Source organism: Oryzias latipes, chromosome 9, assembly GCF_002234675.1.
Source record: "Oryzias latipes chromosome 9, ASM223467v1".
Lineage (NCBI taxonomy): Eukaryota > Metazoa > Chordata > Actinopteri > Beloniformes > Adrianichthyidae > Oryzias > Oryzias latipes.
The window spans coordinates 19004058-19019942 of NC_019867.2; the positions used below are offsets into that span (position 1 = coordinate 19004058).

Genomic DNA, 15885 nt, shown 5'->3' on the forward strand with positions numbered 1-15885 from the left:
CAACAGCCAGCAATTGATTTTCTCTCCACGGACACCAAGAGTTGCCTAAGAAACCTGCTGGCAGCCAGCTGACAGACATTTCTGCCTGCTAACCAGCAGCTGATGCAGTCAGATGCCAGTGCATTGTGCTGAAGAGGATGATTCACACATACTCAAATAGAGCCCACTCTCAGGAATGCTGGATGCACAACGTGAGACCCACTGTATTCTGAATCATAACTCACACACGCGGTGTGCCACAGATGGGGTTTCATGTAGCTCTAGTGTTTTGTAACCAGCGAACAGACAGAAAAGTCGAGAACGGTAATCAACTAACGCAAAAGCTGCGGCTGAAACAGCAAAAGTCTGAGTTTCCTGTGGACAGCTGAGCTCTGTCAAAGCTGAGCATCGTTGCAATCTTCTGTTTGTCTGCAGCGAATTTCCAACCACCCATGGGTTGCTTCAGTAAGCAGTTTTCCTGCAGCAGTCACATGTTGTGGAGCTGGTGCTCATGATTGACTGACCCTGTCAAGGATGTGAGGGCATTTCTCCTGAAAGCATGTCCACTTTTTATTCAGGTGACTTGTGTTTATTTTAATTTAATACTACTACTACTACTACTCCTACTCTACACACCTAATCCCGGTTTTTTGCTTTTATATACACATATGTGTTTTTATGATGTGCTGGGGTTTATGGGTAGAATTTGAGCCTCCTGTATAGCATGTAAGCTAAAGCACTATATGAAAAGTGCCACAAAAAGCTGATTGATGGATGGATTTGGGTTTAATGTGAAGACAAAATTAACATTCAAATGGAAAAAAAAAAACAAAAAAAATGAAAAAGAAGACCTTTCCCTTCAGAGGATCACCTGAAGAAAATATCAAGTTAATTGGTAATTACTCTGTAAGAAATCATTAATTACTACTGTAAAAAATAAATATAGAAAACGATTTTAATAAACTTTTTATTGTATGTTTTCTGTTCTTTGCATGATTTAGTTGTTAAGATAAGTATTTCGATTTTTTAAAGGAAATTTTGCAGGATTTTCACAATTTTTTCTGCTTCTTTGGAAAATACTTGTCGCTTTTTTAAAGAAAAAAAAGAAGAGTTTAAAAATGTTTGTAGGTCTTTATTTTGATATAGTGGTCAAGTCAAGTAAAAAGCAAAAAATAAAATAAATTAAAAATAATTAGTCATAATAATATTAATAGTTATAAAAACAACAATAATGATAATAATAGTTATAACAACAACAACAACAACAATAATAATAATAATAATAATGTGTAAACCATATAAAAAATAAAAATATATGCAATGCAATGATTTTCTAATAATAAATAAATAAATAAATAAGTATATAATAAAAAGAAAATTCAAATTCTTTACTTATGCAAGTGGATAAAATGACTAGCAGATTCCCCGGAAATGCCCAACAGAGTTCAGGCGAACAGACGCATTGCTGCGAGGAGACTGCACACCCAAAGATCCCCCCAATGCCCCCCCTTCTTCTTGAAAACACGCACAGCCACGCCCCCAGAGGCGCAGGCTGAGACACACCTCCTCCTCCTCCTCGATCACACAAACACGCTCTCACACAAAGCCGTCAGCAGCGAGAGCGTGATGCGGACGGCATCACGGTGGACGGAGGTGCTCGGCTCCCAGCAGGTGCACCGGATTGGTGGGTTGAGCTTCTCCTCGGGAGGAGCGGACCATGTCCGCCGCATCCCAGCAGCTCCCTGACGTACCGGTAAGGCCTCCCCCGTGCGCTCTCTGCATTTTTGATGCTCAAACTTACCGAACTCACGATCCACTGCTCCCCGCTCGGGGCCGGAGGTTCTGTCCACATCGCAAATGATGTCATCCGGCCTCAAAGGCATCGGGTCAGCACGGAGGATGGGGGGGGGGGGGGGGGGGGGGGCAGGACCAGAATGGAGGAAAAGGGGCGCAAAAGTGCGGTAGAGCAGGAATCTGATAATGGACGAAGCTGGCTGCGCCTGCGGATGGGAAGGGAGGTTTTCAGGGAAATCTGCAATAGATTGGGATTTTCTTACCTTTGCAGAGGGCAGGCCTATTTACTGCAACAGCCTTAGAAATAAATAAATAAATAAATACATAAAAATAAATAACTTATTTCCTGTCTAAAACAGATACTTAATTCAATGGATATTAGCACATTTTTTTTGTGCTTTTTTTCCAAGTAAGATCTTGCACTCTGTGTGCAACTGCAGCATTACTCAAAGGTTTTCTTGCTGTGGGCTGTAGTCATGGAGACTGTATGGCATGCTGCTTTATACTGCCTGAAAAAGTGTAGTTCCTCCACTGAAAAAGAGCCACAGAAGCGTCTCAAATAACTCTCAAAGTCTCAAATAACTGTTAGTTTGCTTTCCTAAACATGAGTAATTCAAAAATGATATTTAAAAATCAGCCAAACCTGTTCTTTTTTGCTGCAATAAGTGAAAATTTATAACATTTTCTTTGACTGCACACTTAAAACTCACAATATTTATGTCATATGATATATGTAAATATGTTAAAAACAATTGACATATTAGGTTTAGCATCTAATTATATAAATATAGAAACGTTTTTTAAGGAACAGCAACACTGTATTATTAATATTTATTGTGCCAATGAAACAGCAAATTAAAATCTATAATTACTCCCTAAAAATGTTCAGGCAACTGAATAACATCTAGGCTTTATAGGGGATGCAGTTGTGAATTAAGTATTTTAGTTTATCTTTGCATTATTTGTTATTTGCTATGTTTTACCCCCCTTTAAAAAATGCACAGAATAATTTCAAAAAACGTAGCAACCTGCATCTATTATTTTTAAGTGGTAGCAGCAAAGGACACACACCATTCCACAATCCGAAATGCTTTTGTGAAACCATGCAGATCTGTGGGTTAGTGTGTTGAAGCAGGTTGTGAGCAGAAATGATATTTAGGTGTGTCGTGGAGACATGACGGGGAGATGGCTGGTCAGCCCTCTCTCTTCATGATGAACAGATGGCAACACAGGGTTTGCTTGTGGGTGAGTGCCAACAAGAAAGACCATGTGTCTGTTATGGGCACATAAAAAACAATTGTTGGAACATTTTGTCCGTGGTATGTTTTTAGGGTTTCAGTTTTTTTTCCTAAAACGAATTTATGCGGGGAGGTGTTGGTGTGACCATAAGTTGCCAACTGCAATGTCAATCCAAGACATATTGCAGGAAGGAAAAGTAATTGCTTTAACATTTACCTTAAATATGTTATCATCATACATAAATGCTACACTTTTAAAGATCTCTCAAATATTGTTATAAAAAGGGTTTAACAACACTTTGTTTATGTTAAGGTAAAATAAATTAACTTATTGTTGCAAATAGTTTGCTGTCATTTTGAAAGCTGGTGTATATGCTGCCCCTCATGCATTTAGTCAAATAATTTGTAGAAAGGTATAATTTCATGTTTGGTAATGTGGGTAATAGTTGTGCTGCTTCTTTTCGATTTATTTGGTAAAACCTTTGGTTACCTTTGGTAAAACTGATGGCCTTGCTCCTTCTTTAATGCTGAGATGCGGCTCTTAGCAAAAAGTCATCTTTTACCTGGTTGCAAACAAGCAACTGCACCAGACACCAATTGCTGTAAGAGATAAATAATTGCACATTCACACCAAAGAATGTGTTTCTTCCCAGACTTGGCCTTGTTTGTGCAGATGTAAAAGCTTATCTGACGTCTGCTGCAACCCAAACAAGTGAATGCTGGTGTATCTAAACACTCAAATGAAGTTCACCTAGAGTGTAAATGAAGAACAGAAAAACAAACAAACAAACAAAACCAAAAAAACCAAAAGAATATATTTAAGTCCCATTAAATGTCATGTATGAATGTATAAAATTTGTCCTCTGCAGTTGACCTTTCTCCTGAGGCAGTCACAGCTGTGCTTGGAAACCATCTGGCAGTTTAACCTTCTCTTGTTGAGAATCAGGCAGGGAAGTATTGGGATCCATTTTTAGAAGGGTTATACATTTTATTAGAGAACATCATAAAATACACAGTAAAGTAAGTGAATCCAAAAAAGCGCAAAGCAAAAAAACGTATAAAGATGAGAAATATTTTGGCATTCTGTGCCTATTTCAACTGAGTATGCTGGGGTACCATTGTCTTAAAGGGCACTAAGTACTGTTTTAAGCACATGCAAGTAGATGTTGCCCAAAACCACTCTCTAGGCCTTAATTTTTTTAATCAAATTTACTTTTAATAATTGAAGGTACATTTACCAGTAATTTTGTCTTTCCTGTTTCACAGGTTGTGTTGATCCTGAATCACACCATCTGCAAAACGGAGTTTCTCTAAGATGACAAGGACACATCCCCCTGATATACTGGCTTCAACTCTGTATCAGGATATTGCACTAAACCCTTACCAAGACAATTGTATTACTCTCCATTCCTCAAAGCAATGTGACTTGAAAATGATTGACAAATCGGAGATCATTAACAAAAGACACTGCCGCAGTTTTGACTTTATCGAGTCACTGGATGATCCACAACCTTTCTCCTCCTCGATGGAGTACCCCAACAAGAGGTCTGAGCATCAAAACTTTAACAAAGATCTCTGGAACGGATTGGATCGGCCAGGACATCTTCGTTTTTCGTCTCCTGATCTTTTTAACACCAAACATTACCAGCAGAACAGTGCTCGAGACAAGACCAGCTATCTCACGTGGTCAGATTCCAAAAGGAGATCAAGATCTCAAAGTGCTCCCAGGATTAAATCTACTCTAACACCTGTACCCATCACTGTATCTTCACCAGGAGACAGGAAGGGGAAGGATGGCTCTGCCACAGCAGATGCCTCAAGGTCATCTGAGACATCACGAGAATCTTCAAATAGAGCTTTCTTGAATGAGGTGCACCCTATCAAACTGCAGCCTCACTCCCCTCTGTATGTTTCTGACTGTTTTGTAGAGGAAAAACCAGAAAAACCAGCTGTGAGTCCTCATGTTAGATGCCGTGTTGACATCAAACCAGATGCAGCTGTGCTGCAGCACACTTTGAGACAAGTTCCCAAAACACAGACTGAACATCTTTGGCAAAGACATTCTCAGGCCAGTAGCAGGGGAGGTTTGTATGTACCACGCCAGTTTGTGTCCTCACCAACACCCACTCCGAGTGAATGCTACAGTGGAGATTTTAGACATGGATATCACTATAGCAGCAGAATGTCTCCTATCCCTTACCAGCATGTAGATGCGCACAGAATATCATCCCCAACGGTACCATACCTGAGTCAAGAGCAAAGAGCTTTCTCAAATCCCAACATACCAACTAAGTTTTTCTACACAGAGGACCCTGTTCGATACACAGTCCATCCTCACTCAAGGGCCTACTTTCAGGATGACCGCTCCAGTCTTACCAGCTTTGGTAGTACAATGACAAGTCAATATGATCCCAGTGCTCGATGGGTGCAAACGCTTCCAGTAAGGTCATATTATTCTGACCACCGTACCAACAGAGAACCAGCACTGTCAGTATACAGCAGGCCCAACCCCGCAGGTGAGGCAGGGACATATTTTTCTCCAACTCCTCTGTCTAGAGCTTGCTATGGAGAAGAGAATCGGTTCTATCCATACCATGTGAGTGGCTCTAGGTTTTATCCCAAATCAATCAGTTCTCCTGAGGAACAGTACTTTTCACAAAGGATGTATCACACAGAGGGTCGTCATCGCCCTCGTTTCTCACATGCCTTTTCAGATGACTGGTATCGTTCAAGTATATCTGGATATTCTAATCATTCCTCCCATTCCACACCGCTGAGTGGAAAGCAAGATATTAGTGTAGCTCCTTGGTTTACTAACAGCTGCACAGACACAAGTCGGCTAGGAACAGATGTGAAAAACCAGTCAAAGTCCTGGGACAATATTCTGTATCCAAGGCATGAAAGAGAGCAAACTGTGCCGCGTGGACGCAGTTATGAGAACCTATTTTACCAAGCAGGGCACAGGGAATCCTCTGATGCTACATCTAAACCTGTAATACTAAACCTTTCAAGTTCACCAAGGCGATATGCTGCTCTTTCTCTCTCAGAAAACTCGTTGGACAGGGGTTCTAGCAACCATTGGAGGAACACCAGGAGTCAGCACTGGTTTGTCACCCCAGAGATAACCATTACAGACAATGACATTTGTGCAGAAAACAGTAAGCGGTGTGAGGTTCACTCTGTTAGCTGGAACACTGTAGGCAGTGAGAAGACAGCGACTCAAAAGCAGCTTTCCAACACAACAGATATTACCAAAGAAAGGAAACACAACAATTTCTCCCTCCAGCAGAGTCTAGAGCAACTGGATGAACTGTTGGCTGATTTGGTTGTTGACTACAAACCACCCACTACCCAAAAGTCTAATGAAAGCCTTTTAGACCATTTAAAACAGCTGATCACCGAAGATGATGACAAAGAGAAAGAAGGGTCTGGACTTGAAAACTTAGAATGTCTGAACACACACCTCCCATCCTCAAAATCCAGTCCTGACACAATCAAAGATCCTGATAGTGGCTGTGATGCTCTACAGAGGAGCGCAGAGGAATGTTCTCCAGACCACAGCACAGACGAAGACGAAATTATGGTTTGTGGTAATAAAAAGTGTAACCAATCTGAGAATATGTTCAATGCATGCTTGTACTTTAAATCTTGTCACAGTTGCTACACCTTCTACTGCTCACGAAACTGCCGCAGGGATGACTGGGAAACCCACAAAGAAACTTGCTTGTACGGTCGCGTCAGCAGTGTCTGTCGGCACACTCTTAAATTCTGCAGAGAGAATTCGGAGATCCATAAAGCCTTTTCACGCCTTGCAAAAGCTGGCTACCTTTCCAGAGGAAGAGGTGTTCTCTTTCTAGGTTTTGCTAATCCAGAAACAGCAGATCACTTTCTGCAAGTTGGACTCGAAAGCCTCCTCATTTCTCCCACATACTTATCTCTGAGAGAGCTTGATGGCTTCAGGGACAACTTGGGTGAATACTGCAAAGAATTGCAACAGGCAGGTAAGGAATATGACCCAAATGAATGTTTCCTTCTAAATGTATCCATAGCTGTTGGTGAACTAGTGCCTAACAGACCGTCACCAAGACTCCAAGCCCCAACAGTTCGGAAATATGCAAAGGTGTCCCTAGCTTCTTCGAGTCCTGATAAAAAAGTTCTTAAAAAGGATGCTGAAATGGAAACTCTCATCCTCACTCCGCCTCCAGGCACACCGGACATTGACAAAGAAGGAGAGGAAGGACGAAAAGCCAGGGAGGTGTGCTTTGTCAACATCCAGCGTGAGCTCAGGACCAGGGGAGTGTTCCTCCGTCATGAATACCCCAAAATCTATAACCAGCTTTGTGAGTTTGTGGAGACCAACAAAAGGTTCACTCCTACCACAATTTATCCAATAGATAAGAGAACAGGGAAACAGTTTATGTGCATGATCATGGCTGCATCTGAGCCAAGGACCCTAGACTGGTTGGGTACACCTCATCTTTTGGATGATATTATGTAGTATAGCACTAAATATGTGTTAATGATGTCAGCAACACTAAATGTACCGATTGTTGATACATTGTGTGTGATTTACCAAATCGAAATTTTATTTTAAAATGTGTATATAGAGATTTTGTTCTGCTACTTAGTTCCATTGCTACGCACAGTCACATGCTACACACGCAACAGACCTAATCTTTAATAGGTTTGTTAACGTTGGTTTTAGCTTGTCTTGATCCTATTGCACTCTGAGAGGTTAATAGCCTGCATGTAGACTAGGCTGAAACTCAGCAATCTAGGTCCTAAGTTGTACAAAAGATATTATAAAGCACAGAATTATTCCAGCAGCACACATGCATTGGCGTACACGTAACGGTTGGCACAGCCAAATTTCATTTTGCTATAGTGATTTGCTTTTGATATTCCTATTAAATCTTTATCAGGAATTAATATTAGACATTGCAGCAGAGCTTGTAGTATCACATTGGTTATTTAGTATTTGAGTAACATTTCTTTGGTAGTTGTGTTGCTATTTCTATTCTATTACATTAGTTTGTTTTCGAAGACAAGTAAAAACCACCCAACCTTTCGTTTAATCAAGAATTATAACTGCAGCATATTTTGGCTTGTGGAGGAGGCTTGATGTCATTCTTGTATATATTGCTTTGTTTGAAAGTGGCCTTCAGTTGAAAACAAACAAATGCATTTGACACAAAGCATTGTATGGAGATAGCTATTTTTAAAGACTTGATAGCTCTAGACAGGTTCAGTGATCTACCATTGTAAATAGATAATTATTTTGCTCAAAGGCATGTTATTTATATTCAGATATTTTAATATTGCTTTTACTTTTAAGCACATTTTATGTAAGTGATATACAATTTGAGGCTCAGAGATAGAGGAAGTATAATACACAATGTAAAAACTGAGTTAATTGAACATCCTGACATGTATCTGAACCTAGTACACAGAATGTCTTTAATTAGATTATATGCAATGAAGGAACAACTTTGACATCTGTATTACAAAATCCTATTTTATTACGCACATAGAATATCTCCCTTGAATTAAGAGCTTAAAAGACTTTTTGCACTAAAGCATACATTTAATTTTTTTAGGATTGTTTCTAATAAAGTTGCAGCACTTATCTCAGAAATGCCTGCTGTAATTGCCATTGTTCACTAATATAAGAATGCTCTTTTACTTGTTCATCAATCCTTGTGCAAGACCTTCCTCGAGTTTCTATTTTGTGATGTTTCTAACCTACATACAAATATAATAAATGAACTTTAAAGAGTGACCATGTGGTCTTGGATCTACTTTTTGAGAATACGTTTGGTACAGTTTCAAAATGATTTGGACTGATCAACATTGATTTTCATTTTTTATTTTTTTCCAGTTTTTTTTTTAAATGCTGGCTTTTAAAGAAAAGGAATAAATAAGCAAAACCAAGTTTCACTTCAAATGTGTGTAGATTTAGTCAAAGGAATTTTTTGAGATTCTGCTACTAGACCACCATCTAGTGGAAAGAGATGTGCAACTCATGCCGTGTCTTAAAAAATACCCACCTGCACTGAGAATCAATTCAATTATTTTTATATTTTGTATTTTTGATGGAATTCGGTGCAAAAGCACAGAGCACAAAAGGATAAATCATGTCTGGGTTCACCTTTAGCATTTTGGCTGTTGTCCCTTTGTAAAATGTTGCTTTATATCAGAATCAGAATCAGAAAGCCTTTATTGTCATTGTTACACAAGAAACTTGTGACAACGAAATTTCCGGTGCTCTCCAGCTGCTTAAACAATAAAAATAGGTAATCTTCTAAAGAACGATAAAATTGTGTTTAACTGAAAATATACATAGATATGTACAAGCTACATAACTTTTCTTTATTACACTATATTGCACTCCTTACAAGCTACCGGTAGTTGGCCATGTAACTTTAAAGGTAAATATGAATTTTACTATCAAGAAATATTTGCACAGTATCATCTAACCATTGAATAATTTTTAAAATTCAGTTTGCAGATTGTTTTTTTTTGTGTAAAGATTTGTAAATCTAGAAAATACTTCTGTTATTTACATGCCTGGTACAATTATTAGTTTATTCATACTTTGCAGGTCATACGAATAAATCAAACAAATTCGGCACAATTTACACTTTTTTTTTTTTTTAGCAAAAAGAAAAACATTAAAACATATGAATAAAAACATTCACAAAAAGCAATAAGTACAAAACAAACAAACAAACAAGTGAATTTATTGGCTGCAAATAATCAGACAATACTAAAGTGAATATCTTCACATCAAACAATGCTTAACTATTTCCTTTCCTTCAAGCGTTGTGTGTTGTTTACTTCATAAATAAGTGGCGGCTCCTTTTACCAGCGGCAGCCGTGTGCGCATGCGGGCTGCGCAGGTCTCCTCGTGATGACAGCAAATGACAGCACTGTCCGCCTTAGCTGAATCCAGTTGGAGACTGCTAACCGCCAACAAACAATTCTTCTAACTCGAGACATTTTATGACCATCTGTGTTTAGAGGTGCTGTGAACCTTCAGAACACGCTAGTTGGACTTGGTAAGTAGCTTACCCTACCCAGGCGTGTGTTGTTGTTTGCGCTTCATCCTAAAGGCTCTTGCAGTGTAAAGCTAAGCTAACTGGGCTAACTAGTTAGCTTTTGGTTAGCCTGTTTTACTTGATTAGCAAATGCTGGGCAAGTTAACTCATTTGGTTAACATTAGCACGCTGCTATTTAGCGGAAGGTTGTCTATGTCTCTCCTCCAATTCAGTGGGAAAAAAATAAGAAACACTATAAGAAATGTATTATCTTTTCTGGCTTCTTCGGTATGTACTAGTTCCCTTATATTATAGCGCTGTTCCGAAATTGGTAAATCATAATTGTTTATGTTAAGTGGCTAAGTGTTAGCGTTTTTTCTTTTCCTTTTTAAATATTATCATAATTATTATTATTTTTAGAAGTGATTGCTCGTGTGCTACTTAAATACATAAATGAACCAAGATCCGTAAATGTTGGCTGCTTTGTTAATTCTCTATTGAAGTCAAAGTGCATAAATCTGTTTGCTCAATATGTGAAACACAAGGTAAAAGCTCAATTGATAACGTACTTTAGGAATATATTTTAAAAACTAAGGGTTTACAGATTACTGCATGTTTATGTTATTGTTTATGTGCAGTCTTCTCTGTTTAGTTAAATCTTTAACAGCATCCATTGGTACTTTTTTCTGTTGCATATAATGTCTCACTTCAACACCTCTTATTTGATTGTAAAAAAAAAATCCTGTATTGTCTCAGATTACACCCAGTTCTTTTTTTGATTTTTTTGTATCCATGGGAACCTCCACTTCATCCTAATATTTTTCCCTCTGCCTGCACATCCCTACTTCTATTTGGAGTTATCTTAACAAAAACTGAAAAAGGTTTAGACCCTAATTTTAATTAAATATTTGCAAGTTGGGTCAGATGACTTTAGTGGTGATGGTTTACCTGAAAAAATGTACTGTGGTCATAGCTGTTGCTTTTCTCAGCTGAGTATCTAAAAAATGCAGACTTGCAGGGTTTTAGAAATTATGGAGACTAATCAGGCAAAATAAAGGAAAAGGTCAGTTACATATTCTTAGTTCACTCTGTTTGCAGAGTCTCAAGGCATTAGAAAGGGAACTGCGAAGGGGATGTTGGCTATGGATCACCAATGCTTTTGTACTAAGTGAAAGTTTAAAAAGAAAATAAAAATCTGTCGTATATCCTGCTATGTTTTTAAGTTTTTGAGATTAAGTAGCGGGATGAGTTGGTGGTGTTTCAAAACACTTTTAAATAAGAAACACCATACATTTATTCATTTCATTTTAAAAAGTGCAGTTTTGGATTCGGACAAGAAAAGTCCCTATCCTATGGTTTGTATGCTGGACTCATTTTAAGTTTTTCCATTGCATTACGAGACAGATCATAACATTGGACATGGGCTATTTTGCTGCTATTCCAGATACATACTGAAAAGTGCATGCTTGCGTGTTTTGTCACATTCTCATCAAAATCTCCTTAAACTTCTTTTTTGCTGTACAAGACTGACTTTTCAAGCATTTTGGATGGTAAAGAGGATATGCATAAAGGTATAAAACAGAAATTTAAAAAGATGCAGTTGTTAATGCAGTTAAGTTCTGTTAAAGTCCCTCTCTGATCATCTTTTGATCTATTGTATTATATTATATTATATCTCCCCCCTTTAAAACACAAGGTAATGTTTTATAATTTTTGTGGGCAGCAAAGGTGATCATCCTCTGTCAGCAGACCTTGTGTCATTAGTCTCCTTTCACACAACTTACCTTTAGGGCAAAAATGTCATTTCTACAACACTTTAGTAAAATGTTAACTGCAATTGGATCTTTAGCCTTCTAACAGCACCATCACCTAACCAAAGTCGATCTTGGATCTGGACACCAGAATGTCAGCAAGTGTTCGCTGTTAAGATGTTTACTACTTTGCAACTGGCTTCAAATCCCTTTTGTAGTGAAAATATATCAGTGCTGCTTGCTCCATATTGTGTATATTGTATTGATGTGATAAATGCCATTTTTGAATCAACTTATGGTAAAGGTTGATCTTCCTGGGTTTCACAAAGTTTATATCATATCATTTAGGACAGTAATTTCCTCTTTCTGGTTTATACCAGCAGTTTTTACTTAGTTTCTACCTGGTTTGACTCTGTTGTATAAAACAGTTTTGTTGACTTGGTCCACTAGTATGCTTGTAAAGCATAGAAGAGCAGCTCAAACAAAGGCGAAGTCCCTTTAAAAAAAAACATTTAATATTTGATTCAGAGTCTTGTGATTGATTAATCTTTTTGGAGATTGTCTAACTTCAGGTGTGTGTAGGTCTTTGTGGCTCTCTGATGAACTTGTGATCTGTCCAGGGTGTGACCAGCCTCTGGTTCAGTGATGGACAGTGGCTCCGGCACACCCCTGAGACATTAAATGGGATAAGGTGGATGCAGAAAAAGAATGATGAGTAAGTGACTGGCTTACCCAAGGAGCAGTTGTTCAGTGCTCGACTAAACTATAAACAGGAGAGAGGGTAATGGTAACAAGAGAGGAGGAAAAAGCTTAATACGTTCATGAAAGTAAAGGTAGCATAAAGTCTACATTTTATAAGATGCCTGTCAATGTTAATCTTTTATTTTTTTCACTTCAGGTTTTTCTTTAAAGTGTCTGGTTAAGTCAATAGACTAGTTTTTCTTCTTACTATTACTTGTCCACAGAAAAAGCTCTACATAAATATTACCCAACCTTGTTTGCAATTGACTTAATTGTAAGGGTAAGCTAGTCTTTCAAAATGACACTCCCCTTTTTAATTGTGGCAGTGGAAGGTCTTGATCTTTTGTTGTGAAAAAATTATAGATTATCCTGTGACGTGAACACATTCCTGAAAAATTAAACCTGTTTGCACAATGCTGATTTCCCTTTGTGTGGCAATGATGCACCAGTGAGCATTTCTTTAGATTTAGTTTGATTTCTCTTTATCAGTCTGTTGAATTGGGGTAATTAAAAACAAAATTTGACTTGTTTTGTGTCACAATTGGTTCTAAAACGTTTGTTGTAATTTCTCAACAACCTGACTACCAGTAATTATTTGCAGTTATTTGTTATTTAACTGAGAATAGCATTCTATTTATCATCCTTTAAATAATTTTTAATGATTCCCCACCTAAAATTTATGATTTAGAGATAAGACACTCGCACCATACATGTAATATTTTCCCAAATCTTTAAACACCTTTTTTTCTATATTGAAGAGCGTTTATTCAATTTTTTTCTCCTCAAAATATCGAGTGCCTTTGAAGGTTCGATTTCAGTGTTGGTGGCATGAAGTGGGGATAAAGGAATGGGTAGCCAGGCGTGTTTGAGCAGTGATATTTGTGCCCATGGGGCAAACTAAAATTCTGTGTAAAAACTGCAGTGACTCTAGTGGAAAAGCACTTGCTGCTAATTGTTGTTTCAGTTAGAAACTTTTGTTGACATCACAAAACTTGAGGTAATCAAAGTGTTTAAATGGTTTAAGTGTGTTACTTTAGTGTGTTTCTCAGGGATATTTGTTACAGTGGTCCCAGCTCTCTTCAGGTCATTGACCAGTTCTCCTGGTGTAGTTCAGGGCTGTTACCTCACCATTCTAAAAATCAGTTGTACCTCACCAGGCAAAACCTTGCATGGAGAACCAAGTAGAGGGAGTTTGTCAGTGATCTTGTATTTCTTACATTTCTAATAATTGCTTTTTAATTATTGTAGATTGGTTCATTCCAGTCTTGTTCTGGCCTGCAATCTTGTTCCTGGTGTCCTTCGACAGCTCTTGGTCTTGATCATGGTGGAGAGGTTGCATTCTTACTGTAAGGGTATGGACAGGTGTCCAGTTCAAACAGGTACCATTTATACAGGTAATGAGTGGAGGGTAGAAGTACCTCCTATGTCCTGGGATTTTGTTTTTGAGTGCATTTTTGTCCACACATGTGGTCATTGGGGACTTGATAGAAGTTACAGGTTTCTGAAGAATTGTAAAGTGAGAACTTGCAGAATCGGTGACAGCCAAATACTTTTTTTGCCTCACTGGAAAGAGATGGAGGAAGACAGCTTCAACAAACATGTGGAAAAGAATGGGCCACTCCTAACTTAAGAGCAGTTCATAGAGCTCATGGAATGGATTTCTGTGGCCGAACAGCTACATCTTAGCAATGCATCAAGTGCACCCAGACGAGTCGGATGCAGTGAAGTAAAGCGCTCAGCACCTGGTCCTCAGAGTGGAGTCTGTGGAGGCGCATTCTTTGAAGTGACAAATCCCGCTTTTTTATCTGGAAAGCTGATGGATGCATGTGCGTATGGTGCGTTCCATGAGAATGGAACTTATTTGATTGTACTCTACTAACAGGAAATTTTTTGAAAATGATGATGGTTGGGTGTGGAGGTCTGGGGTTCTTTGGAAGGGGCTGGGCTTGGCTTTTAGTTCAGTGATTTTCAACTCGAGTCACAGAATGTCCGGTTTACTGTGAGATGTTTCTCTTAAGTCGTGTTTAAAAAGTTGAAAGTTATCTGCAAATGTGACTGGAAAAAATTGTGAAATGTATTGCAGGCCTAGCGCACCTGCCAGTTGCAACTGAGCTTCGTGGCTATTCTTCTTCTCTTGGGCATCTCTCCTCTCTTTCAATCTTTTTTTCCGATGTCAGCTGAGCACTATAAGTCTATTCCTCTGACCATCTCTCTGGGTAAGACGGATGCAAGGGCAAAATAAAAACTTGTTTACAAGCACTGATACAATTAATGGATTCCATTTAAATGTGCAGCTCTGGCAACATTGAGATGTTTCCACTTACTGAGAATCACGTCAGCACCACTGCAATATGTGAGGTGATAGACACACATTTGAAAACGCTTAAGAAGAAATTATTGTATATTTCTCTTCAGTCTTCACAGTACCCTTTGTCTGGGTTGGGGACCCACACAACTTACCATCAGTTCTTGGAAATGACATGACTTTACAGGAGCTAGATTAACTATTTAAAATGAAACAAGTGTGTGATTTGACACACTAAACTTTGCTCATTTTTCGTTGGACAGTTTTTGGTTGACTGCTGCCAAGGAGTACCCCTTTCTGGTCAACCAAGCTATTATAATATATCATTTAAGTATATAATTCTGTACATGATATATAGTTTTCCACGACATATCTGTATAAGCTGAGGTTTTTAAGCCTGACTATGATTAAATACGAAAAACAGAGTGACTTGGAGCTGTTAAAGAAGAGCTTCATTTGTGTCTTTCTTCCATTGCTACAAGAAGATAAGCTTTCATTTTCTCTAAACTGACCCAAGTTTCCCAATAAGTTAGTGTAAGTTTAGAAACAATATTACTATCTGTATTCTATTCTATGCTACCCACTATGTTCAAGACCCACTCCAATGAAAATCATGTTTTTCGTATTTTTAACGTGTTGCATTTTCTCATGATTGATGACATTATTGATAGATAGATAGCTCTCTGCTCTGCTTCATTCCAATGCATCTACTTGCAGACAAATTGATCCATTTGTTTTTCTCGTCTAAGCTGGCATCTGGCTCAGAACCGTAAGCCTTGATGGCACCAATATTTCCTGCCATTTTTGTTGCACCGATTATGTTAGATTGGGGTTGTGAGGGACTTTAAGCTAGCAGGAGAGAAGGTAAGCAAAGAGAAATGAGTGCAGGTTTACTCCAGGCCAAAAGTCCCATCCACAACTCAGAAGTGAATTTCAGATGTACTATTGCTGCTCTGCAAAAACTGTCCTAGAAAACAACACAGGTTTTTTGATTTTGGAAAAAATAATCATAATTAAAATATAACTGGGAACGCTTTTAA

The 15885-nt window shown here is 38.4% G+C and overlaps 2 protein-coding genes across 8 annotated transcripts in view; both read left to right on the plus strand.

The window, feature by feature from the left end:
* Positions 1–1513: 1513 nt before the first annotated feature.
* LOC101164067 (uncharacterized protein C9orf172 homolog) lies at positions 1514–8790 on the plus strand. The gene is made up of 2 exons (XM_023958619.1): positions 1514–1732; positions 4278–8790. The coding sequence occupies exon 2, from the start codon at positions 4327–4329 to the stop codon at positions 7507–7509; it is 3183 nt and encodes a 1060-aa protein (XP_023814387.1). The 5' UTR covers positions 1514–1732; positions 4278–4326; the 3' UTR covers positions 7510–8790.
* A 1115-nt stretch (positions 8791–9905) lies between these two features.
* The window catches only part of gapvd1 (GTPase activating protein and VPS9 domains 1), a 28645-nt gene continuing 22665 nt past the window's right edge, over positions 9906–15885 (plus strand). For 5 of the 7 annotated variants that reach the window (XM_020706100.2, XM_011479410.3, XM_011479411.3 and 2 more), the window contains exon 1: positions 9907–10069. The gene's annotated coding sequence lies outside the window, so the exon portion shown is untranslated. Of the gene's footprint in view, positions 10070–15885 lie in introns of all 7 variants that reach the window. The other 2 variants (XM_020706101.2, XM_020706103.2) reach the window with 1 other exon arrangement.